Source organism: Gadus macrocephalus, chromosome 8 (assembly GCF_031168955.1).
Source record: "Gadus macrocephalus chromosome 8, ASM3116895v1".
Classification (NCBI taxonomy): domain Eukaryota; kingdom Metazoa; phylum Chordata; class Actinopteri; order Gadiformes; family Gadidae; genus Gadus; species Gadus macrocephalus.
The window spans coordinates 8,803,773-8,830,653 of record NC_082389.1 but is presented as its reverse complement, the minus strand read 5'-3'; the positions used below and the strand labels follow the sequence as shown (position 1 = coordinate 8,830,653).

General features: G+C 47.1%; 2 protein-coding genes across 3 annotated transcripts in view; both read left to right on the top strand.

The window, feature by feature from the left end:
• The first annotated feature begins 386 nt into the window (after nt 1–386).
• On the top strand, nt 387–14,307 carry LOC132462861 (activin receptor type-2B-like). The gene is made up of 11 exons (XM_060058627.1): nt 387–964; nt 3,266–3,473; nt 4,401–4,516; nt 5,952–6,103; nt 6,299–6,442; nt 6,573–6,716; nt 7,212–7,360; nt 7,877–7,991; nt 8,917–9,055; nt 9,864–9,994; nt 10,809–14,307. The coding sequence occupies exons 1-11, from the start codon at nt 913–915 to the stop codon at nt 11,001–11,003; spliced, it is 1,545 nt and encodes a 514-aa protein (XP_059914610.1). The 5' UTR covers nt 387–912; the 3' UTR covers nt 11,004–14,307.
• A 772-nt stretch (nt 14,308–15,079) lies between these two features.
• Nucleotides 15,080–26,881, top strand: part of LOC132462859 (rho GTPase-activating protein 29-like) — a 35,266-nt gene continuing 23,464 nt past the window's right edge. Inside the window, exons 1-2 of one of the 2 annotated variants that reach the window (XM_060058625.1) lie at nt 15,080–15,251; nt 15,664–16,029. In XM_060058625.1, coding sequence (XP_059914608.1) covers nt 15,747–16,029 — 283 coding nt within the window. In that variant the 5' untranslated portion in view covers nt 15,080–15,251; nt 15,664–15,746. Of the gene's footprint in view, nt 15,252–15,655; nt 16,030–26,881 lie in introns of both variants that reach the window. The other variant, XM_060058624.1, reaches the window with a different exon arrangement.

Genomic DNA, 26,881 nt, shown 5'->3' with positions numbered 1-26,881 from the left:
ATGACAACGGCCTGGTTCTTTGAATGGAAAGGGAACTAGGCTATATTTTATAATATAATAATACATATGTCATATAAAAATATGAACTATATATATATAGTTTATTAAGATGATAACATATATAACACACACACACACACACACACACACACACACACACACACACACACACACACACACACACACACACACACACACACACACACTACACACGAACACACGCACACCATAGAAATGTGTATGAAAACAGTTCGGAATTTGCAGGATCCCAGACGTGGCTTAATGCCCACTTTGACTAGTGAAATTAGTAGTTCTGTGGCGCAATCAAAACGCTAGTTCCATAAGCATGCTCCTATTCCTTGCGATTCAATTGAATGGTGAGAGCAAAATAAGGCGATCATTTCATGAATGCATCGCCGGTGTGGTGGTAAGGTCACTCCAGCTGCCTCAATTCCCCTCTTTGTGTTTACACATCCGGGTTTCCCTGTTTGCAGCCCATTCCCCATTTAGAAGCCATTTTGGACACAGATCAGTAACATGCATGTAAACCCCAACCGACCTCCCGACGCCGACGCAGTGGTGCTACTATTCCAACTAAACAACCTCAAGAAGCACCGTCGGGTTTCGTCGCAGATCGTGAAAGAGACCGTCATCCGAACGTGGATGTAATTCCGATGCGAAGCGGCGCACACATCGAGGGAGTCGCTGCCCTCGTTGCGAATCGTTCGCCTCCGTCTTTTCTTGCAACATTGTTGCACCGCGGCTATTGACACGCTCTGTGGCTACCGGGAGGACCGTGGAGGCCTGTGGTCGTTTTTTTTTTATCCGCGTAACATGTTTGGACCACCCGAGTTTTAATGTTCGCGACGGAAAAAAGAGAGAAAAACCCGAGTCGTGTATTTAAAACATAACATGTCGTTTTCATGGCTGACTTGTTCACTTCTTCTGGGAACTTTATGTGCAGGTAAGCTTCTTTTGTTGCGGCTGAAATGGTCTCATAGCTTCGAGCCTTTCCCCCCCACCCCCGAACAAACTTCAATGTCCGCCGCTCTGTTTTTATTTCACGGGTCTGTTTCACAATGGGGACATTGTGTGGTTGTTTTTTTGTTCGTGTGTGCTCAAACTTTAACCGCTGTGTTTTATTGACTAATTGCCCCCGTCCTCTAACTATGTGTTAATGTTGTCCAAATTCATTGTCTCTCTCCCTCTCGTGTATTTGTTTGCGTTACATAAAGCGTGAATATGTTACCCGTGCTGTTTTGGACGCTGCCTGAGTTTTAAACTCATACACCGATCAACATGCATGATCCCCTGGCCCACTGGGCTAACGAAACACTATTATCCGAACTGTTGCTTTCGCCCTGTCTTTTTTAAAACGGTGGCTGTAATAGATGGCAGCAGCTGCATCAACATCTTGAAACCCTATAGCCTCCTACATCCCAGCCCTGTGTTCTTGTTTGTAGTAACGCCACGAAGTCGGCGATTTCCAAATACCGTCGTGTTTAGTCATTCATAATTGATGAATTGTACATTTCAAATGTAGGGATCTACGGTGTCGTCCAGGACGTGCACATTATCCAACATCGAGTTTGAGATTAACACAGGTCCGAGCCTCGGTTATTTGGTACCTCGTGGAATTGAACATGATGAGTTTTTTTTTTTTTTTGTGTGTGTTTTCCCCAAACGTAGGCTATTCTGATTTTACTTTTTATTACCGGGAGAGTTGGGAAAACCTACTCGCACGCCCCCTCAATGGAAGTTGTTTGGTTATGGCTGTCATTCTGGTGGTCTTTCTGTAGAAATTCACCCGTGTGCTGTGAGCTAAAAATAAATCCAGCACAATGGCTTTATGGTGTATGGATCAGAAGCAGAATGTATAACAAGCTGCCCATACACAGCCTGTGTTGTGGTATAAGCCTCGGTAAAGTGACAGGGGGGAGGGGTGTCGGGAATGATCTAGGACTAGTAGTAAAAGTCCCCCCGGATCATGTGACTAGGGGGATATCAGAAACGCCATCTCGGGCTCAATGGAGCGTGAGACATCCGCGGAGCGCGTTTCCCCCCGTTTCTTTAGTGCGGGTTAAGGAAGAGCGCTTCTCTGATAATCCGCCCGGAAGAGATGCTTGTCTCTTCACGCACCTTCTCACAAACGTATGGAGGACGGCATCGCGCCATGAAAACTCACGTCGGTGTTATGCGTGTACCATGTGCGCGCGCACTCAGGCGTATATGTGTGCGTAATGGTTGCGGGGGATGGGGTGGGGGGCTTGAAAGGGGCAAACGTGGGGGATGGGCAACCTCCTATATACATGGATTTAAAGAGACAGAAACTGTTTTTTCCCCCCTTGAACAAAGATTAAGAGTGAATGTCCAAGAGGACCACGGTGAAGGTCAGCCACAGCCTTTAGTCCGTTTGGATTCCCGTCAAGCCAGTAATTGCATGGTAATTGCTCGGACACTTGAATGATGGCACAGGATAAAATAAAATCAGCGAATACTACTATAGCACGGGGCACATGGTTGGGAGAGGGACATACTCTATTACACATCGCAACTCTGGCGTTGCCAATTCAGCAGAGTGAAACAACGCATCAACATAATTCACCGAATTACACAATGCACTCCATTTGACACATTTAATGCGTTGGCATCCCTCTTCCCCGTGTTTCCCGCTGCCGCTGCGTTCTCATAACTCCTGACACTGGTGCTGGGCTTCCAGGCCACCATTGTCCTCCTATAGCTAATTAAATGGCTTATTCTTTTCTGTCTCTCTCTTCATTAAGTTGTTACGCTCAAACGACGAGATTACACCCTCTTGCGCCATGCAAGAACAAATGTGTTGGCCCGAAGGATTTTTTTTTTTTTTTTTGACAGAGCCCAACAAATTGGCTCGATGCCAAGATGATGATCGACGCCACGCTTGGGAGACATTTATTTTCCCAAAGTGTCCAGGCTCAGCCTGTGGCACCATATGTCCACCAGTTCACATAAACACACATGACCACACAACAGTGGTTTTATTAATTAAACATGTGTGTGCTGATCTCTTCCTCGCTCCCTCTCTTCTCTTCTGCTCTCTCCTTCTTCTCCTCTCTCCCTCTCTCCTGTCCCTTCGCTCTCTCTCCTCTCTCCACTCTTCTCTCTCTCTCTCCTCTCCCTTCTCTCTCTCTCTCCTGTCCCTTCTCTCTCGCTCGCTCTCACCCTCTCCCTCTTGTCCCTTCTCTCTGTCCTCTCCCTTCTTTCTCTTGGTCTCTCTCTCTCTCAGGTTACAGCCTGGGCGAAGCGGAGACCCGCGAGTGCGTTTACTACAACGACAACTGGCGCACGGAGCGCACCAACCAGAGCGGCTTTGAGCGGTGCGAGGGCGAGAAGGACAAGCGGCTGCACTGCTACGCGTCCTGGCTCAACTCCTCGGGCACCATCAAGCTGGTGAAGAAGGGATGCTGGCTGGACGACTTCAACTGCTATGACAGGTCGGCGCTCACCAGGGTTTTGGCCGGGGGTCGGGCGCGGGGGGGTTCAGGCCCCTTAAGGGCTGATTATGGTCCCACGTCGAGCAACGCAATGACCACGCAGACGCTTCGACGCGGTCGTGAACCTGTTGTGGTTCTGCGCCGGGTTTTAGTGAGCGGACCAATAACTGCTCTAGCTGCTGCGTCGCCTCGACGGAAGGTTACGATTTTTGGGAGGCGCAGGTCAGGCCCTTACGGTGGACGCAAGGAGGGTCCGCCAAGGACGTAACGGGGCCGTAACCCCCTTGTGTTGCGTCAACGTGCCGTATATAAAAAAGAAACAATTTTCCTGTTTAAAATAGAATGAATGAACATGAACCTCTTTCATTGATGGTTTCTTTATGAAGCAGATTGAAATAAAAGGAAAACAATCCCATTGACCATCAAGGAGCTCTTGCCATAATCACTCAAAGCAAACTCACAACCTCCAAATCACTTACCTTGGTCTTACAATGTCCATTTGAAAGGAATGTAAAAAGGATCAAAGAAAGGGGGGGGAAAATGCCTGCATATGTACGGAACACACGCTGGTAATGCACCGCAGTGAGCTCCCCCCCCACCCCCAACACTCTCTTCCAGGCCTGTCACATGAGATGAAGGGTTGTATTCTCCTTGTGGGAACAGAAAGTGTTGAAGTGTTGTAGAGAAAGGCGGCCAATTGCGGAAAGGGCTGTTGGGTGACTGGAATAGTAGCGTGCTTTTATGAATTAAATCCACTTGCCCATTTGCGAAAGCGGGAGTTGATTGTTTCCCTTTTTCTCGCTGCTCTTTTTCTAACGAGCCGGTATCACACGCACTCTCGTGTTCCAGCGCTGTTGAAGAAAGTGTTTGTCTGTGAGCGCAGTAATGGATCTCTCTATCTCTCTCTCTCTCCCCCCCCCCCCGCAGGCAAGAGTGTGTTTCCACGGACGAGAACCCCCAGGTCTTCTTTTGCTGCTGCGAGGGCAACTACTGTAATGAGAGGTTCACCCACCTCCCCGACATGATTGGCATCGGCAACCGAGGTGAGCTGCAAATGGAAATACGATAAAAGAGAAATGTCACCCAAAGTGCAAAATATAGGTCCCATTGTTCTTTTATCGGGAGCAGAGGAACTGGATGGGAGATGTCGGCGTTTTTGCTCTGATCCAGGCCCAGTTTTATCACGTTGCCAATTATCACTGCAACCCATTTTGTCACGGGGGGGGGGGGGGGACGACGACGACAAAACAAACCCCGCGCACGGAGCCTCCTGTCGATGTCGCGTAACGTCAAATTAGTGTTCAGGTGCCGCTTGTGATCAAACTCCCCCAACCGCCTGAATCCCGGATAATCGACTCTGGCAATTTGGCGTGTCAGGGTCTTGTATAGCATTTCCCTGCTTGTATCAGTTCCATATGCGGTGGAGGTCGTGGTGGGGAGGGAGGGAGGGAGGGAGGGAGGGAGAGGGGGGAGTGGATGGGCAACCGCCCAGAGCCATGACACCGAAGAATCCCACGGCAAGCTGCGCACGGCAATACTTCCTGCAGTGATTGATTCCTGGTAGTCTTGTTTGCATGAAAACCATTAAAGCCTTTTGAAGTCATCTGGCATTGGCAAAAAGTCCAATTGAACCGCCCCCCCCCCCCCCCCCCCAGGGCGGGGGGGGAACCCGGAGAACGCAGAGCGCTGCTTGACGTTTACACAGAAGGGGGAAACCAACTCGCAGACAGCTGCCACGAACTGTTACCAACAGGGCACTTTGTAATTGCAATGAGGGTAACGAGATGTGACACACTTGGTCAAATGCACATCCATGAGGCAATACGTGGAGGAAATGTAGGATATTTTGGACGTCTTTTTTTCACCCACTTTGCATTTTCTTCGCTGTGCCTGGTAATGAAGTTAGAAGCCGTGCCTCGGACCCCGACGTGTGTGTCGTGGCCGCTGGTGCGTGGGCCTGTTCCTGTCACCGTGGTGACAGTTTGAATACGCGAGGCAGGATTCAGTTGTCAGACCGCTTTCAATTATAAATAATGGCGTGCCATTAACGAGTCATTTCGCTTTCTCGCCCCGAGCGACGCGCTGATGCGATTTGTATGTGCTTCACTTATAAAACCCAACTATTCCTTAATGCTCAAGTTTAACCCAGGCCATCAACTCCAATTACAAATCTGTTTATTTGGTATCCAGCCCCCCGCTTATTTGTTTTGAAGAGCAAGGTCGACCTTTCTCCGTTCTTGGCCTCACCTCATTCTGTTGAAACTCGCTCCTTTTTTTTTCTTTTCCTTTTTTCCTTTACAAAAGAAACCAAACACATCCCTCCCTGTCTGAGCGCTCTCCCCGGGTGTCAATATGTCGGCACTCTCCGTTAACCCTTTTAACCTCTCTCTCTCCCTCTCCCCCTCTCTCTCCCTCTCTCTCTCTCTCCCTCTCTCTCCCTCTCTCTCTCTCTCCCTCTCCCCCTCTCTCTCCTCCCAGTTATAATCCGGCTTCCCCCCAGGGTGCCGTCGCTGCTTAATGTGCTGGTGTACTCTCTGCTGCCGCTGTGCGTGCTCTCCCTGGCGTTGGCCCTGGCCCTGTGGATGTACCGCCAGCGCAAACCGCCCTACGGACACGTAGACCTGGGGGAGGTGAGCGTCACCCGCCCAAAACAGAAATAGTGCTTAAAGTCAGATTTTATATTGGATTTCTAAATCACAATCTACACACAGTCGCTAAATGTACAAAAGGATACTATTCAAACGTGCGGATCAACGCTCTCTCTGAATCATGACTCAAAGGTATGGAAGATTGTTTTTGTAAATAGTTTCCCCCTCTTTCCTTAGGATCCTGGGCCCACGCCCCCCTCTCCCATGGTGGGGCTGAAGCCCCTGCAGTTGCTGGAGATCAAAGCCAGGGGGCGCTTCGGCTGTGTCTGGAAGGCCCAGCTCATGAGCGAGTCTGTGGCGGTGAAGATCTTCCCCATTCAGGTGGGCGACGGGGCAGCTTTGGAAAGGAGTCGTATTATCTGAAGGATGTCATAGGTACTGGTTGATGGAATGACGATATCATTCAGCGACTTACCCACTGTTTTCTGTGCATCCGTCTCTCGGTGTACAGGACAAGCAGTCGTGGCAGAACGAGCGGGACATCTTCCTAACGCCCGGCATGCGCCACGAAAACCTGCTGCGCTACATCGCGGCCGAGAAGCACGGCAGCAACCTGGAGACGGAGTTGTGGCTCATCATGGAGTTCCACGAAAGGGTGAGCACGCGCCCTACTCTACCGGCCCCAGAAGCCCCCATAGCGCCTGCTAGATTACTGCTCTCTGGACGAACTCTCTTCGGTTCAGGCTAAAGTGAAAAACAACACGACTCGAAGTTCTGGAGGCCAACCATGCCAGAGATTGTTATCGGGTTTATTCTGATATTGCCAAGTAAAGGGAAAATCGCACCTATCGAGACTAAAGGCTGTCTAGACTTTATCTATTATTTGGCTTTTAGGTGCAAGCAACAAGAAGGTTATCATTCAGTTCTTATAAACTTCATGGTTCCATTATTAAATCAGAGCCTCGGATTCTTTTCATGTTAAAAAAAAGTAAAGATTGTTTAAATTGTTTTAAATGACGTGGTGTAAATGGTGTCTGCAGAATGCACGCGACGATTTGACTTCAAAATACCTTCACTTCTCTACAGTGTCCGTGTGGCTCTGCAGACCATGAGTTTAAAATCTCCACGTTTTGTGTGTTGGTGTGCGTAGGGCTCGTTGACGGACCACCTGAAGGGAAACGTGGTGACCTGGAGCGAGATGTGCCACATAGCGGAAAGCATGGCCTGTGGCCTGGCCTACCTGCACGAGGACATCCCCAGCCACAAGGGGGAAGGACCCAAGCCCACCATCGCCCACAGGTGAGGGCTCCTGCTGCCCATCTGGTCGGGCGTTGTAGAAGCCGTTAGCCTGATCTCCCCCCCCCCCCCCCCCCCCCCAAGGACTGGTAGCTGACATCGAAAGGAGACGCACCCCCACCCTCCCACCCCCCTCTCCACCATGAGAGCACTTTTTACTGGAGAATGTCTGTTGTCGTCTTTTCATTGTTATAGATATCATTATGAAAGCCCTATCCTTTAATTGACTTTGACTTATTCAATAGGTCCCTGACAAGACGAGCCATCTGTTTTTACCAAGTCAAATTCCTTTTTTATTCTGTGAAAGCTCTGCGAAAATAAACCTGATTCTGAGGAAAAAAAACAACCCTTTATGTAGAAATAAGAAGATCTCCCTTGAACTACCTAACATCCTGTCGTGTGCCCACTCGTACCTCGAAGTAATGTAGCTTTAATCATTGGGCTTAAGTCGCCTTTAAGATTACAAGAGACAGAAGGCTCCCCTCTGAGGATTTGTGTTTCAAACTCTCGCCTCCGCAGGGACTTCAAGAGTAAGAACGTGATGCTTCGAGACGACCTGACCGCCATCATCGGAGACTTTGGTCTGGCGGTGCGGTTTGAGCCTGGCAAACCTCCAGGCGACACCCATGGCCAGGTATGACGTCCACACGACCAGCCATTCAGATTGGCTGCTAGATTGTATTTTTCCCCCTTTTTTTAATGAACTGCTCACAGACCATAGGATATGAGCAGGAGTATTTGTATTGGAAATTTGCTGTGACGAAATCCACAAATGAGTCACTTTCGGTTGCATGACTCTGTGGTTAATAGTAACATTGTAGTAATGAACGGGAAATGGATACGTTAGTACATACTCCTTGTTTGGGCTTGTTCATTTCCTGTGTTCAGTCCTGTGCTTATCCTACCTTTCTCACCAAAGTCATTGTTTATGTTTGTAACGCATGAAAAGCAATCATCAGTGCGGCACATTGTATGTGTTTCACAGAGTCATACTGGGCGGTGAAATTCTTAGGACAAGGCAAGCGACAACTGCCTAGTAAAGCAAAATATAGCACTGGCGTGTATTATAAAGAGTAGGGCTGCAAAGTGACAGAGCATACTCGAATGTTCAGATATCAGTGTTTAAGGTTGCTGGTTGAGAAGCCTGATGGGCTGGGGATAAAAACAGTTTGCGAGTCTGGTAGTCTGTGCAAGTAGCCTGGCTATTGCCAGACCAAGTTCAATCGAGGGTTGAACGTTGGTCTGGGGAAGCCGCTGTCATTTTCTTCAGCACCAGAGGCGTGATCAACGGGCCTGGTTCAAAATGACTCTGTACGCAATTGGCTGCTTGCCGTCGCTTCCCTTTCGTCATTGTGTTAAACCAGCCTAAAGCGCGCCACGGGGGGGAAAAAGCAAGCTTGGTGATTGGCTCCCGTAAAAAAACGTATTGAAACTAGAAAGAAATGTATTGGTCTTCTCCAGAGCCTTCTGCAGGGCCAATTCATATCGCCAGCAGAATGAGCGGGGCTACCCGGTCTACCTTGCAAGTACATTAAGTTAATCCGCTGCCCTCCCCCCAGGTTGGAACCCGACGCTACATGGCCCCGGAGGTCCTGGAGGGGGCCATTAACTTCCAGCGGGACTCGTTCCTGAGGATAGACATGTACGCCGTGGGCCTGGTGCTCTGGGAACTGGTGTCCCGCTGCACGGAGAACGACGGTGAGTGCCGAGCTCGCCCTCGCGGGACCGCTGGATCCCGCGGGGTCCCGTTGGATCACGCGAGAATCCGTCTGGCCAGGCTTCGAGTCCTGCGCTGTCGGCCAATCAGGATCGTACGAGCGACTGCATGATCGACGGCGATAGGCCGATGGCTCATCCAATCACCTGCCAAGTGTTTTTTACCTGTACTTTAGTACCTGCCCCTATCCAAACAGTTGCCAAGGAAAACTACCTAGAAGGTTGTGTAAGAAACCATCTGGCACGTCCGTTACTGCACACCCAAAGGGCGACCGATATTCACCCACACCTACATTCTTCTTGATGGGTCATATTGTTCGCCTTTTAATGTGCCTCTCCCACTTTCGTACTTTGTTTATTTAATTGGGATTTTTAATCAGGTTTCAGGGGTTACATTTTTGGGATTACAAGAAACTCTACAAAACTCTAGAGGGCTTTTCAATAAAACTGTCTCATAAACGGGATGTGCAAGACTACTTCAACCTTTTGTGCTTATGGTTATGTGTATGATTGAAAAGTTCCACACATATGGATTTATCACAATGTCCACATCAACCACAACGTGGATCAGGTCCAGTGACGCCGCTCTCGTGAACGTGGTCTTCACCTGTATGGAGCCACAGGTCATAAGACACGTCATCTCGGTGGCCATTCTCCAATAAAGGGGTCGCAAGTTTCGAAGGGAAACGATTGTGCTGTTCCGGGGACGTTTGTGTTGTCTATTTTACCACGGCCGCTGACCCTTCTGCGCGCTGACGCGTGTCCGCCCTCCTCCGGTCCCTCCCAACAGGCACCGTGGGCGAGTACATGCTGCCCTTCGAGGAGGAGATCGGCCAGCATCCCTCCCTGGAGGACCTGCAGGATGTGGTCGTGCACAAGAAAATGCGCCCGGTACTCAAGGACTACTGGCTCAAACATCCGGTGAGTAACCCGCCCCCGTCCAGAAGAATAGCTTTTAATGACCGGGATGCCACTACACTGCGCGTGTCTCCTCATTGTCTTTTGTGTGGGCATCGGTACAAAGGCTGGTGACGTAAACCCACGGCGGTTCCCGTTAACACTAAAAGGGCTGTGGGGAAGAAGTGGCCACTTTGGGAAATGTGTTTTATGTTTTTTGCGCTGATCCTCTACAATCAAAGAAGATTATTGTGTCGGACTTGACAATGCCTCTTGTTACCTTTTGGATTCTACTGGGATGAATATTTTCTGTGAATTGCAACCAACCACCCGCCCGTTTCATTTAACTGGTGGGGGCAGAGTGGCAGGGTAGAGACCCAGCTGGATCTGCCGGCTCAATTAGTCTTCCAATGTTGGTTACCTTGTAGAAAGCACTAGTCTCTCACAGGGTCACCTAGGAGTGATTATCTAGAAGGCTTTCAGAAGAGATAAGGCTTAAATTGTCTGAACTATGTTGGGATTCTCTGTTGTACCTGCATGGATGCACAGCCAAGTTTTTAAAGTCGTGTATTGTTTGTCCATTGTCAGTGGAAGTTTACATGTCTATAACTCGAACCGACTACGTATTAGCTTTCTATCACGTCTACAAGGTTTAAAATATAATCACAAATCAAGTCACATGGAGCAGATTAGTTTGCAGCATAAAATAAATAATGGTCCTAACTCTCTCTCTCGCTCTCTCTCGCTCTCTCTCGCTCTCTCATGCACTCTCATGCTCTCTCATGCTCTCTCATGCTCTCTCATGCTCTCTCATGCTCTCTCTCCCCATGACCTGCAGGGCCTGAGCCTGATGTGCGAGACCATCGAGGAGTGCTGGGACCACGATGCGGAGGCGCGGCTGTCGGCCGGCTGCGTGGAGGAGCGGATCGGCCAGATCTCCAGGACCATCAGCGGCACCACCTCCGACCGGCCCGTCTCCATAGTGACGTCGCTCACCAACGAGGACCTACCTCCCAAAGAGTCCAGCACCTGATCCTCATCACGCACCCCCGCAAAACGCAAGACTCGCCCTTTACAGAGGAGGGTTTTTAAGTCTTCTTAAAGTTTTTTCTTTTGCCGTTCGTTTGTCGGTTTGGTTACTCCCCCCCCGAAATCCCGCACCCGAAGATGGACCTTCTTGTCAATACTCAAACAACAAGACAAAGAGCGAGAGTGTGAGGAAGATGGAGGAGATCCATCACCACTTGAGCACCGCTGCTATTTTTATCTCCTGTATCGGTTCCTCGTGACTTTTTTTTTTTTCCCACATGGCCTGTGTGTTTTACTAAGTTGATCTTAAGCAACACATCCGTCTGCTGTAGGGTTGGGAGTGGCGGCGGCGGCGTCGAGCTCATCCTCTCTTAAGCTCGCCCCCCCCACCCACCAATGTGTCAAAACTCACCTTGATGTCATTACCTCATGTACTGCTATTTTTTTTTTTTTTGGTTCACTGGTTTGTAATACCCCTTTCTTTGGTGACGTCGGCTGGTTTTTATTCCCCCCCCCCCCTCTGCCTCCCTCTCTACTTACCACCGGTCACTATGGTACAGCCAAAAAGAAATAGAAACGTGTGCTCCAAATCCTCAAGACACGCCTCATTGGACCCTCCTTCAAACCCGTGGGGTTCCAGACTGTTAGCATTCGGACTGTTAGGACATCTCATCTTCCTCAGGGGGTCGTGGCCTCTCGTTTTTATCTCAATGTGTGCTCCCTTGATTGGTACAAAACAACGATGAAAGAGGGATGGATGGCTATGGGAATGCGTAGGGACTAAGTGTTTTATTTTTGGACGTTGGGACTTTTATTTTTGACTGATTTTTTTTTTTTTGAAGGGATAACTGTCTGTCCTTGCAAAACTACCTCTCAGGTATTCAGTAGGCCTACTTTGGAACTATGATTTGAGAGCCACGCTGTCTTATCTTGCTCGCGTTCATGGACACTATTCCAGCTTTTTAGATTTTTTTTCGCTTTAGAAATGCAGTTACTAGCTTGCCACGGCTTCAATGGACGCCTTATGGCGTTGCAATGATGCATTCTTTTTTTTCTTTTTTCAAATGGATGTTCACGTTTTGTGTCTGTGTGTGTCGATAATGTGACACGAGTTTTTCTAAAAGTAGAAGCGTTTGTCTTTGTAAGTTCGGGCTTATCATCACCAGCGCCCTACTTAAAAAAAGGCAACATGTCTGTTTTGTTTTATATTCACTTTTTAGTTTTGTTCAAAAACGAAACAACAGACTAATGTTGGACAGTAGTGGGTCCCAGATACCTCAGTCACTGTACACCATGCAAGGAGAGCCCACACGAGCTCTCCTGGTCTCAAATGCAATGCCATAGTTGTAACAATAACACCAGTTACCATAACATTGAATGTCTTGTTGTGCTGCTGTGACTATTCCACGATACTCAAGGATTGACCGATTTCGTTAACGTGCGGCTTAACGTGTGGTGAACTCCCCATGGTATTACGTGAGGCGGATAGTCTTTTTATGATTAGTATTATTTTAGGTTTTTATTCTTCAATTGGGTAAGCTCTCATGCTGCTTACATCTCCAAACTGACCTCAGATATTCTGACAAGTACCTCAGGCTTTTTCTACATGTTTCTCTTGGTGTTTGTTGTTAATGTATTATCGTGTTTAGTAGTCGATATTTTATTGCCGGTCGGTCAGGCCTCAGGAGATTTTGTTTATTTTTTATTTCTTTCATCCCCCCCCTCCTTCTCTTGAACAGAGCCAGACCAGTTGTTGACACGGTGTGATCGCTGTACAGACCCTAAAAAACGACCCTGAAGAGACAGATTCTTGTACATAGACCTGTATACACAAGCCGAACACTGATTTATATATATATAGATATATACATGTATCTATATATATTTATACATATTTTGTTTCTTAATACAGTATTGGGGCATTACTTTCTTTTCACATGAATGGAAAAGGGACTTCTCTTGGATCTCTACCCTCTACTTATTTAAGAGTCATCTTCCACATGGAGTCCTGTGAAATATACAGTATATATATATTTTTTGCAATGTATTTTCTATTGAATCTTTCGAGAAAGCGGTTTCCCCCCCTATTATAATTATTGTTATTATTACAATTGGAAACAGAACCTTTGAATTAGAAGCTGTGTAGTTGAATGTGTTGGGTACAATTGCATCATCTCTATTGGCAAACCACCAACACCCCCCCCCCCCCCCCCCCCCTGACAAAACAAAGCAAGCCTCCTGGCTGACAGTGTTAGTGGCCACACCAAGAAGGTGGACCCCCCCCCCCATCCATCCTTTAATTTTTTGTTTAATGCCAGTTTGCGCAGTATTACCTCTTCTATTAACCTGCTGATGTGATGTTTTAAAGCTGTTGTGTGATAGTCTAGTCAGGCCATGACTGCACACAGTTGGACCTCCCCCCCACCAACCCACTACCCCGTCTGTGTACCGGTACTGGGAGCGCTGGTCACTCTGACTCGTGCGTCGTCGCCGTCGAGGCAGACGGGCTAATATACAGCCCGACGGGCCGCCGTGATTTGTCCCCGAACCGTAGGCCCCGCCCACACCAACACGGGTTGTGATTGACGCGGACAGCTACCAATGACGCAACACACCACTGGACCTGGTAACAGTGGGTCAGGCGGGCCCCAGCAATATTTATTGTACAGCAATAGTCATATCATAGATCCGGACGTGAAAGAAATACTCTACTCAGCTGTGAATTTCTCCCCCCTGACGGGACAGGGGCGGGGCTGTGGGGAATCAATGAAAATGTATCATACAACCTGGCACATACTCAGATTTTTATATGTAAATGTATGTATAAAGTGATATCACCACACATTAGCCATGTGTAAATGGAAAAACTGCTGTAGAGTTCTACCTGAGCCCGGCGTGCCAGGACACACACACACACACACACACACACACACACACCCTCCTTATGCTGTCTCTACTACCAGGCTCCTTGTGAACACGAAACCACTTACCTCATGCGTTCGCTCATTTGCAACACTAACACGGAGACTCATCTTCAAAACATATATGTATATAGTTACTTGACAAATGTAAAAGGATTCTTCCTTTTTCATGTTTGAATCCTGTGAAAATGATCAATTTACAGTAAATATGTTGTTCACTTCTATTGTGGTGTGAATGGATGGAGTGTTTAAATTGTGTGTCTCTGTGTGCGTGTGTCAGTTCCACTAAACGGTGTGAATGTTAACTGTGAGCTAAAACATTTAGAAATATAAACTAGAGAGTACATCCATCTTTTTGTATATTAAAATAAAGAATGATTAACTGTACTGTGAGGTTCTCTTTTTTACTGGCATTTAGTTTAATTTAATCTCATAGCCGAGCACATTTATTGAAATTTAGGCCACTTTAATCATTTATAAACAATAGGATACAAAACAATTGCATTCCTCTAAATTGCATGTTTTCCCAAATACCAATAAAGGATGCATAAATGCTTTATATAAATGCAATGCATATTAAACTGACAATACAATATAAAAAAATAAGGTAGAGTAGGCGTGTTATTTTCCTTACATTTTGCTGTGTAATCAGAGCTCCAATGGCTTGTGGTTTAGAAGCATCGTGCTATCTTAAAAGAGAAATAACTATGTGCACACTAGGTGGCAGCGGTGGGATTAGCCGTTTGTTCGTTTAATTTGAAAATGTGAGATCAATTTACATTTGATGTAAAAAAGTCTTAATTTGGCATGTATTCATCAAAATAAAAAACGCAGCAGTGTAAAAAATACCCAGCCCTTTGCTCTGAACAAATTCGACGGCGTAATTTGCCTTCTAAGATAAATCGCCTTTGTACTAAAAAACAAATTGGCACTAAATAGATGCAATTACGCAGATGGAAAAACATGTCGATGATTGGCATAATTTTGGCTATGGTTATGGGTTTTAAAACTGAATCATCACGAATGAATCACACGCGCAGAATCGAAGCCATCTCTAGGGGAAGCAACAGCGCGCGCCTCCTCTGGTGTGTGGGGGAGGCAGCCACTCAGGACGCGTGTGGGGAGTCACGTGACGCACGGCCGAGTAAACACCAATTGAGTTGAGGCTGGGAGCCGCCAACAGAGCCTCATCTGTACTGCGACTCACTGTTCTCGGAGAGGCTACTCTCCCCCCCCCAAAAAAATACGAAAAGACTTGGTTTTCAAACGGATATATACAAAGCGATGTTCTTCTGAGAATTGCGTGACTATGTCACTTAACTGCCGGCCAGGTGAGTTTTATATTTATATGTTTTTTCTTTGCTCGAGAAAAGCGCTCACACAAGTGGTTGCCAACCAGGCAGCGGACGACCCTGTGGCGGAGCAGCAGAGCGGGTTCACAGCATCCGTTTGATCGCACACCGAACCACCTATGGCACACCGAACGACTATATCACTTAGATCATGTGTCCTTACTCGTCAATTACAATCGGATCCACGCCGTGGTGTTCTGTAAATACATTTGCGGCAGACTATTTAAACTTCCCTCTCGCTGGTGGATTATAGACTATAGGGATCGCTGTATGTCTATGAGGCTCCGCTGGGCCATTTACGTTTCAGATGTTTTAGGTGCTGTCTTGATCATTACTCACTGTCCTCCTTCCCTCCCACACACACCGACTCTTCTCTGTTTAAGCCATCCAGGGACCGGTGCAACGTGATCGGAGGGGCTAGCTGGCTTGGAGTGGCCCTGCCCGGGGGAGGCTGCTGCAGCCCTGGCCGCTGGAATGTTACGGAAGAGCAGTAGTGGCGGTGGAGCAGTGAAGCGGACCCAGGGGCTGCCTCGACACCTCTCCAACCCTAGCACGGGTTTTCTGTCGGCGGGATCCACCAAGACCTGGGATATGGGTCGTGCGTCCAAGAACAACAATCCTCTGAACAGTATTGGGCTCGAGTCCCACATAGTGGGCGCCCCGGGGGTTGACCCGGACTATGTGATGCAGCTGGTAAATGATGTACGGACGTTCGCCGACGTGTTGCTCAACCTGAAGAAGGCCTTCCAATCTAAAGGTAAGTTCAAAACAAATGGAAATCTAATGTGTTGGAAATGAAAGATTGATATTTGTTTGTGGGGTGTGGGGGACATTTTTACCTCTGCAAATTATACCTAATGGCTGGATGTGAAAGTTCGAAAAGGTTACCTGTTAGTTAATATTAGTGTTGTAAGGCTTTTTAATTGCAATGTGGCTCAGGATTCAAAGCTATTGTATCATCATGTTTATATCCATGTCACTCAGGAGCCTATGTGCAGTCTTAGAAGTTGAGGACTTGAGTAAATTGAAAGGCAATATGACAAGCATGTTTGGAAGTTGGCATAATTATAGCACAATAATGCAACAATACACACCATAAATATTTTTTTAAAGTGTGCATTGTCTGGGATGCATTTCACCCTACATAATCACCTGAGGATGTTAATCAATTGAATCGCGTCACACGTAGATGAAGACGGAATAAATCTAAATTAACACACACACACACACACACACACACACACACACACACACACACACACACACACACACACACACACACACACACACACACACACACACACATATATATGGGGGACGGGAGTGTCTTGTTGTTCCATTCCTCTGGCTGGAGGAGTCAGGCCTCTTGGAGGGAGGTAGCCTTGGCCCCTGCCTTGCTGAGCACTGCTCCCACACATCACAGAAGCATTCGGGATATTCTCCTCCCTCCCACCCACATCCCCTAACGTTGACTTATTTGGCAGGTGGGGATAAGAAACCTCTCTCTCTCTCTCTCTCTCTCTCTCTCTCTCTCTCTCTCTCTCTCTCTCTCTCTCTCTCTCTCTCTCTCTCTCTCTCTCTCTCTCTCTCTCTCTCTCTCTCTCTCTCATCCTTCCCCCTAATTGACCCAAAGTACACCTGTTCAACTCTTTTCCGATATTTTCTCCTGTTTCTTTCACCTCGCTCCGATTTGCGCTGACACTTGTTTCTGCCGGTAATCGGGAATGGAAGGGTTCGCGTAATTGTTGTAGGCTGTTGTGCCTCTGGTTGTTTGCACAGCCCCCTATTTAAAGTTGTGAGGTCGAGGCCCGAACCAGGTGTTCCAGATCATAACCACAGGCAACGGACGTTAAGGGAGATGTGGGTCAAGGCCAGGAACATCCTAAACTGATGTATGCCTTTGGGGAACACTCAAGGGGACGTAAATGCTGCTCATTTAATCTAGCAGATTTGTTTTAATTAAAGTAAGGCCTTTGTATTTATTATTATACATTGGTCATGTATTTTAGAGGTCTGTTTTGTGACCTCTTTCCAGACAGCCTTTCATCATGTTTCAAACTTTACAAGCCTGTAAAAGCCGCAAAAAACACAGAAAAGCAAAGAAACCGGAAATGACGAGATTTAAACTGGTATTCGAGAGTCTGCATTGTAACAAAGTGTTAAAGACACTTGTTACCTTTCATAGAGATTAAATGTCAGTCTTGCCTAACCTAAAACTTTTTTGTTTGGAAAGAAACAAGACATTTCATTTTTTTCTTACTAATCACAATTTCCTTGGTACAGACTAATATTATTACTCTCAAGATGCTGATTATTTTTTCGGAACCCAACATTGTCCTGTGACTAGGGAATCCAAATGATGCTTTGTCAGTGAAGCCTATCTTGTGTGTGTGTGTGTGTGTGTGTGTGTGTGTGTGTGTGTGTGTGTGTGTGTGTGTGTGTGTGTGTGTGTGTGTGTGTGTGTGTGTGTGTGTGTGTGTGTGTGTGTGTGTATCCCTAAGTGGACTAGATTAACATCTTGTTTGTAATGGTCTAAAGCCTAGGCATGTCACATGGTCAAGAAAGAGAATCCCACACACAGACAGCTATGTTCTCTCTTTGGGTCTAAATATGCTGTTTAAGATCACGACCAATGTCCAACCCTAACCCTTCACAAATTTGTCTACCCTCTATAGCAAACCAAACCTCTTTAATAACATGAAAAAACGAAAGGGAATGTGTACATGCAAGGCCGACTTGTATTGAATCCCCACATGCGGAAAACCTTAAAGTATACATTTGGTACTAAATTCGCTGGAGAAAATTGTGTACTTAAAGGTTACTCAGTGTGGTACTTTTTTGGACGAGTCTGCTGCTTTTGTATCACATGGGAATGGAACTAATGAAAAGGAAGGCAGACGAGGGTGGGGGTCCTCTCTGCTGCATACTTGGCCGCGGTGTAATGTTGTGCGATCTGCAGAGTGCGTCAACATCTCGCTCCGCAGGGAAGTCCGTCCGCACGGCGGGTTTTCCATGCGGCCTAAGAAAGCTGAGAACAGCATAAACACAGTGGAGGAGGTGGGCAGGCCCATGCCAGCGTCCGTGTTATTCCACGCATATTTTGTGCGAGGTCCAGTGTGAAAAAACAACAGCGTAACGTGCACCCCTCCAAAAATTCCCACCCTAAAACGTTTCACTCCGTCGGGTCCTCCCCGAGTGCTGAACGCCGAACGCCAAGCGCTAGCTCAGCATGTCGTTGTTTTCCTTCTTCCTTAAGACAACCTTAAGGCGCACCACAGCCAGAGGCAATGCCCAAGCAAAACATGCTTTGGTTGGGAGAGCTACAAACTGCGTTGCGAGCGGACCAGACCGGCCACATTCGTTACACCCATGGAGAAACACCCACAGACCCCTGTGGTCAGAGTCGGGGTGAAGATGTTGTCTTTACGATCCCCCTTTTGCTCCCGTGAGAGCAGGGCCATGATAAGGTGCGTGATCACCAATAATGGAGCTGTCAAGGAGCCAAGAATGCGGGGCAGTAGGAGTTGCGCCTGATTGGATCTGGATGACCCCCCCCCCCCCCCCCTATGTAGCCCAGTAGTCATGCCCCCTGTTGGGTCAAGATAATCTTTGTCTTCTTCCACGGTCCACCAACGCCCGCCATTGACCCCTCGGTCCACTCCGTCTCACGCCCCGGGGGCTCCGGGCCTCGTCGTTATGCGTCTTGAATTTGCCGCAGAATTGGAGGCGACTTTTTAGTGTGGGATTGAAGCGGGCTGGAGCGAGGGGCGTTGAACGACAAGTGTGGGCCTACTTTCATTAACATCCCTTGGCCGAGCAGGAGTTTCTTCCTCCCCTCCCCCAGTGCTCCCGTGAGGAGTGGATTGGGAGGAGTAGTTGGGCCAACGGAAAATGAAAGAGGTGGTTGGGGGAAACAATATGACAGCCGGGCGTTAGACACAAAGTCCAGCAAGACGTAACAATCGTTTACAAAAGGGTTGTTCAATTCCAGACCATCAAAGTCAAACCTAGCTCACCCTTTTGTGGCATACTATGCTTACTTTTTACATTGGCACATTCGAATGTTTACAATCTAAGCTAAATAAGTAACGGATAACGGAACAACCGTAGGGACAATAAACTTTTAATTTGGGAATACAGAGAATGCCAAAGCAGATGACCTTTTTTATTTTAATTTCAGAAGGCTGTGATTCGGTTATTCAGAGATGGAAAAGCCTGGCTAATGGTTTAAATCTGGATGAAAAGAGAGCTCTCCATACACAGTGGAGCGGCCGGCCCCCTCCCATCCCCCTCCTCTTCCACATACTCTGCATTCCTTTTAAACAAATGTTCACTTGTAGCTATAGTGTCTTCAAGAGCCCCATGTGGAAGGTGTGAAGCAGATTGTCTGGGAAAATGGGGAAATACAATTGCAATTCAACCTCCACATACTGGGGTCATTCTATTTCTTTACAAAGTATACATGTTTACATCGAACGGTTGAGAAGGAAGAATATGCTACACTTTGTAGCTGAATAAAATGGTGCCAGTAGATGTTACCGTCATCCATTTAAACTTTAAATAAACATGTCCAGTATACATTTAAAAAGAAAATCAGGTCCTCGGTGTGAACTGAACATCGAGAAGCTGACTTGGGTAATAATTGTGTTGTTTTTACTCTGATGAATGCAAGGAGCAGAAAAAAGAGTTTCCTCTTCAAGGGCATACAGCCTATAGCTTCTCTTTCACAATCTCTTAAGATGCCTCACATAGTTCTGAAATGCTCAGTGGTTTTCCCCCCGTTCTCAAGCCCAAGAAGCTGAGGAATGTATGCTGCGCTGCCGGCAGTTGGAAATATGGAGGCCCATGAGGTTGGATGAGACTACAGCAACAGCATATACTTAAAGGGCTTTTTATGCAGTTAGAGCAGTAGAGATAAGCGCCGAAAGGCCCTCTCGGCCCTCTGGGGTTTGGTTCTCCCGGAAAGTCCTGGTTTTAACCACCACACCCCAGGCGCAATTGGAATAAACAACAGTTTTCCGCTTATGAGATGAGCAACCGTCTCACAGCGTGTTTGCTTATCTCAACGTTTGGGGCTTATTTGCTCAATGTATAGCGGGACTGTACAGTGCTTCGCAGATACTGTACTACCACTATTGCTCTGTTGAGCTGAGGGAGAGACTGACCGTGGCAGGTGCACCTGACCAAATCTCTCTTCCACCACTTATTTTCTCCCCGCTAGTTTCATCACAACGCTGATAAACTCCTACGCCGCTCCAGAAGAGCTGTTTTGTTCTGTCTCCTCCTTCTGTACCGCTGTCTGTCCTACACTAACTAATGTAGGCCTAATGCGTAACAAAGGCCTAATGTATTAAGAGCGATTAACCACTAACCCAAACCGTTTATACCTCCTTTATTGACACAAGTGGTGCCATTGGTTTATTTTAAGTTTAAGTAAATTTCGTTTTTTAATTTGAGCTTAAACTTTGAATTAAAAAAAAGTCTCCAGTCATCACGCGGCAAACTATGGGGTACTCCCTCCCAGTGAAAAGTGCTACCATGCCTGCCAAAGTGGCCACTTCACAAACGGTTTGCGGGTGGTGCCTTTCCTCGGAAGAAAAGACAAATCCTTGCCCTTAATGGTTTAATGGCCTGCTCCTCTTGTGAGGTGAAAAAGGAGAGAGATTTGTTGGACAGTCTACTCCTCCACGGATGCCGAGAGATGTTTCTCTGTGGAAGCCTGTGGTCGGGTTGTGTTTACTGGGTGAGGATTTATGGTTATTAGCCCCAGAACCTTGGCACCAGAGAGAAGCCACGGTGAGGGTTGAGCTGTGCCCCGCGGTTCTCCCTGCTACAGGGAGCCCACATGGGGGCCTTTTGGGGTGGACCCCCTGAAATTTACAACCGTGAATGCATGTGTGGCGCTGAGGCAGCTACACACAGCGCTCATTTGTAAGGCCAAGTGCAGCCCAACCTCTGTGGAACACACACGCAGATTTCCTCAAACAGTGTGCAGCCTGTTGAATGTGCTTATCTTTGACTTTATGCAAAGGCAAAATGATAATAACCAGGGGCTATGTTTTTTGTTTTACACTTAACAAATTATTAAGAAGGAAAAGAGAATACTTTTTAAATTGAATGAATACATTAGGTAACCAGAAGCTCCTTTGCAAGACACATCCACAGTCTGATATTGTGTGGTACTAAGGCTACATGTGGAAAAATACAACCTATTTACCTATCAATGTTGTTATTCTCGTTTCAGTTGCATATCACCTTTCAGACAAAGGTATTGTGATACCAGAATATTTCTCTGTCCGTCTGCCTATTGTAAAGTAATTCATAGATGTTGAATTATCTCAAGGAGTAAGTCTGGCCTTTGGGGCAAAATCCCAGTCCTCAAAAAATGCAGTTATCTAGAGTTCAGGTAGCTGGCTGTTTATGGATAGCCTGCTGTTTACTGTCTGCCGGATGCCTAGAGGGAGCCCTCTCTCACTGTCCAAACAAGGCGGGGGATGACGACGACTCGGCTAGGCACCCAGTAAAGCTGCATTTGCTTAGTTAAGTAAGGGGCTTGAGAAGGTGGTTTAAATAGAACCCTGACCAAACCAGCCCACCTGTTGCAGATCACGTTGCGGTCATCTCAGCCGTGCCAACGAGTTACTGGCTACTGGGAGCTTTCCATCTTGGTATTTGAGTCCAGACAATGTTACTGTTTGAGGAAAAAGTAAAACGACACCTGACCAAATCCTGTCTTGTATTGGGTTGACTGATTAAGTTATAGAATATCAATATCGTGATGTAAAGCCCCATTCACACATGCACTGCAACCCTGAACTTATCCAGACCTGGAGGAGATGTATGTGAGAATGTAAGTGTCAGTTGAACCGGACGATAAAAATATTTTTTTCCCTGCCAGCTCCTGAGTAAAAGTCTGAGTAATGTCTGATTTAGCTCATGTGTGAATAGCGCAGGTCATTAGAATGGAGGAATCACAGCGATTAGATCCGCTTCTATATACTCCATTACAGTTAGGTGGCCAAAAAATGCAAAGAAGAGGAAGAATTCCCAGCGAGTGTTGATAACATTTCTATCATGCAACTGGCGTGCAAATGCATGTAGTATTGATATCAACACATCAACCCACAAACAAAGTGCTGTGATTTCTGAAGTATACTTTTGAAGTCATGTCCTGCCTCCTGCATACTCCTTCCAGGCACAATCCCTCACCTAACACAAAGGGGAATGTTTCCAGTATGCTCCTGCTGTGAGCATACATGTGTGAGAGGGCAACTCCGGAAAATGTCCAGCCCTGATTCCTTCGACAATTGAGTTCATATGCTTTAGATTCGATTGACTCCCTCGTCGTTTTCCTGAGCCTAACTTTTCTCATGTAGAAACAGACGATTAAATGAATAGCTAAATGTCGCCATGTTTCAAGGCATTGGACATAGAATAAAAGGTTAAAAAAATCCACATCTACTTCGCCATGTTTATAAGCTTGTTCTCCTGCTTCCACCTGGATGGACTCATCTCTCCGGGACAAAATGAGTCAGTTGGCTCCAAACACCATGACGGCTGTCACCATCATGGAATGGGGCGGATGGATCCCGAGTGAATGGGAACCGCCCTTTGGGCCTTAAGTCCACTGTTTTAGTTGTGGGATTAAGTAAGGCTTCCAGCCCGTCAAGTCATCCGCCCATCCTCACCCTCCCTCGAAGGGAGGGCCAGAGAGGTGCAGACAGGGGCGCATCGCCGAGGCTCCGGGGAGCACACCTTCCTGGGGGCCTCCTCTACGGTTGTCCCCGGGGCCCCTTCTCCCTGGAATAACGCCTGGTCACCAGACATCTGCCGGGGCTTGCCTGCTTCACCTGGAAGGGTCTTGCGTGTCCAGACAGGATATTTGATTGCCTGTTGTTGCCAGCTGGAGAGGAGGGAAGGGGCTGGAAGTGGCTTTTTTCCCTCCCCACATTGTCCTACCTGACGCACGTGAAGACGGAAGAAATCAATGGGATCTCCCCACCAAGCTGACAGCAGGTTTACGGGAAGACTTAAGAGGGCTTGAAAGGCATATATTAAGCTCTGTTGTTGGCCTACTTTCTGTCAAGCTTGGTATTGTCGAAGGACACAAGATTAAGTCCACCCAAACTTTTGTTATCCTAAGAAGATCTTCCAGTTTAGAATTGGGTTGAAACTGAGACCGGAGGTATAACCACGCACACACGTTCTTAATTACTATTATACAATGATATCGTTAAATACTTGATCCTGATGAGTGAATCATGATCCATGGGTGTGCATTATTCTTCAATGCAGGGACACCTCTGCCTTTCTACAGTTTCACATCAATGCGCTCAAATCCAAACAGACTTTTTGCTGATGACACAAACACAATTTGTGCCACTGCTCGGGATATTTATATTTCAGCTGATTGAAGTCCATAGGAAATGATGAAAGTTGTAGATGGAAGTAACTCATATTTAGTGATTGTTGGTAACTGTGGTTTAAGCGTAATAAACCACTCCGGGGTCTCCTGTTACTGGAAAATACTGTACGGGGGAGGTGATGAGGCCGTGGAAAGGCCCGGTCGGATAACCACCCCATAGTGGGTTATTACTTACATATTCAATAGTGCTGAAGTGATTCAGTTGATGAAACAATACGTTTTAAATTTGTTAAAATCTGTTAAAATTCAAATCTGCTGCTTATGGTTTTGAAAATGCTTTTCTCATCAAATCAAGGTTAAAACCTGAAACCACTTCTGCTTCTGGAAAGCCTAGTATATAAAAGGTCTAATATTGAATGTGATCATATGAGGTTGAAATCCATATTTTGACAGATATTATGATTTCATGACCTCAGAATCCCAGGAGCAAACCATAATGGAGCTGATTAGATGAGATTCCTGCGATCAAAATAGGGCATCAGATCATCTGTCCCCACTGTGTAGAAGGTGGGCCAGTATTGTACCATGATGTGTGTGTGTGTGTGTTTGTGTGTATGCGCGTTTGTGTTTGGCTGGGTCTTTCATTGAAACAATGCCACCAGGCCCCACGCTACACCGCCTGTTATCTCCCCCGCCACAAAGGCCCGCCTCCGCGCGGCCTTCCCACCATCGCCAACACATTTCCAGCGAGCAGCTTTTTTGATGCCATTGTTGTGACAAAAGCAATTTGCGGCCGCGGCTAGATGTGGTGTGCCCCGGCGCTGGGCTGACAATGAGACGGTTCACTGGCCATTCTACCAGCCCCGCGACGAGCTGTCTTTTCCACCCCAGCGAGTACACGTCGGACCCCCTTTTTACACCACTCGTCAACGGCAGCCCGATTCGCCCCCAAAACGGTCCTACTGTTTTGATGATGATCGCATCAGTGTTGTTAAGTTGGCGTTATTTTTCCCCCCAAATTTAATCTGTTGCCGTTTATTGTGGTTTTTCTTTTGTGGGTGGCCGTTTAAGTGTGATCTAAACAGCCTAATTATATTGAGTCTGTAGTGACCCAGAAGGGCTTCAGCTGGTTTTGCTTAGCTTCACAGCAGTCTTCGTGTGTGTGTGTGTGTGTGTGTGTGTGTGTGTGTGTGTGTGTGTGTGTGTGTGTGTGTGTGTGTGTGTGTGTGTGTGTGTGTGTGTGTCTGTGTCTGTGTCTGTGTCTGTGTCTGTGTCTGTTTATGCGTGTGCAAACAATATATATTTCTTCAGTCAACGTTTATTGAAACCTATTGTAGTCGGAGGGATTGGTGCTTTTAAAGTTAGACTTTCCCACTATTATTCAAACGAACACGACGACACCAACAACGTTCTGTTCACCCTAGTTCACTACATCCAGTCACAATAACGGGAACTTCTACACGCTTCTTCTCACATAGGTTGAGCCGCGGGTTAACGGGATTCAAAGCCCCGGTTTGGTAGCCTTGTGAATGACATCCTGCCTCGCAGCACGCTCCCGGTCAGCGTCCACCTTTTGTCATTCAAAACCAAAGACCCTCAGGTGTGCCAAACTCCATGGCCGGCCCCACTCTCATGTGCTAATCAGCGGCCGCCGCGTTTCCTCCGGCCTGAAAGGCATCAAACGCCGTTGTTCCCGCTGGAAACACCAGCCGACCACAACTGAGAGAGGGAGGGATTAGAGCGAGGTGATGATGGTCTTTTAATGAAGGTCCTTTGTTGACCTCGGTATAGGAGCGGAGACTTCAAAAGGGGTGGGCGGTGGTGGGAGTTGAGGGGGGTCAGAGACCTTTCCCCCTGGGGGCTAGCCACCTCGGCCCAACGACGTGGTGACGGCCTGTAATCAGGAGGCGGTGAGGGTCAAAGGGATATCGCCTTCAGCCCAGGGAAGGGGCTTCAGGTTACGAGTCCAGCATCTCAAGGAGGGATCAAATCAATTAAATTGGTTTTATCCCTCTGAGTTCAATTAAGTTTGATCAAATGAAAGTGGTGGTAAGATGACATCATGTGCTACAAATCTGGGTGCTACTGATTGGCTCTTAAGATAACCAGCCAATTTGTCGTTAAGATCAAACATTTCCGCATCCCCAGAGTTTGGAGTGTGTGTGTGTGTGTGTGTGTGTGTGTGTGTGTGTGTGTGTGTGTGTGTGTGTGTGTGTGTGTGTGTGTGTGTGTGTGTGTGTGTGTGTGTGTGTGTGTGTGTGTGTGTGTGTGTGTGTGTGTGTGTGTGTGGCTGTTCTGTATCACATAGAGGAGGCTAGAACTTTTGGCAGTGGAATGGGTGTGGGTTCAATATAACCACAGGGTAAACACACACGCACGCGCGCACACACACAGTCATCTAATTTTGACGGCCCCTGTAAATCCTTTTAACTTCACCATAAACTACGCCTCCCGTCCCAACCCGCTACGTCAGCGGTGCGGCCTTGATTCAAACCAGACGGGCCGCTTGTTGTGTACAGCCCTGTGTGCAAAACAGCCAGTTAGACGTGAACTCACCTGTTGACTGATTGCCAGCACATAGCTGTATATTACGCACTGCAACATAAGCCTATCCAACTGGCTTTGTTGGTGGCATGGTTCTGAGTCCCATGCCAAGATTTTATTTCTTTCATGTTCCTTTTTGTTGATGCTGTCGTTTCTAATTTGTGTTTTATTAGGTTTATTTTGGAACGTAACTGTGCATTTTAAAGGCGTGCTTGGTTTTGTGGCTAAATTTAGATTTAAACCTTGCAGTGTGAAGAAAGCTTGGGCATCCAGCACTGCAGTTAGTTTTTTTATTTGAGTTCAATTCCGCTAGGAAAAGTTGTGCGATCTAAAGAAGTCAGTTTAAAGTTCAGACTTTATTGCATTTCATTACATGACAACGTTCAACAGACACTTTCATCATTACAAGGCCTCTGAAGATAGTGGGGGGAACAACGTCAGACTCACAACAACAAGTTGCATACCGTTTGTTTTTCAATTTGGCAAGTTCACACAAAGACTTTCCATTCAAATGCATCCATCATCCAAACTCTGTGTTTTCTTATCTGCATACAAGGATTTGGACTCCTCTCAGTTATACTGCCTCGGTGTCTCTCATAGTTTAGTGACATAAGAAGACAGCTAGGGGATTATTCAAAACACCTCGAGGAATTCTCTTACATCATGCATGCATTACTTCCTCCGCAATTCACCCTTCACA

What these genes read in the sequence shown, in the direction of transcription:
- LOC132462861 (XM_060058627.1), top strand. Translation starts at nt 913, where the DNA reads ATGTCGTTTTCATGGCTGACTTGTTCACTTCTTCTGGGAACTTTATGT. An exon ending in TGAAGATCTTCCCCATTCAG is followed by an intron (nt 6,443 to 6,572) that starts GTGGGCGACGGG and finishes CTCGGTGTACAG; the next exon opens with GACAAGCAGTCGTGGCAGAA. An exon ending in AAGCCCACCATCGCCCACAG is followed by an intron (nt 7,361 to 7,876) that starts GTGAGGGCTCCT and finishes TCGCCTCCGCAG; the next exon opens with GGACTTCAAGAGTAAGAACG.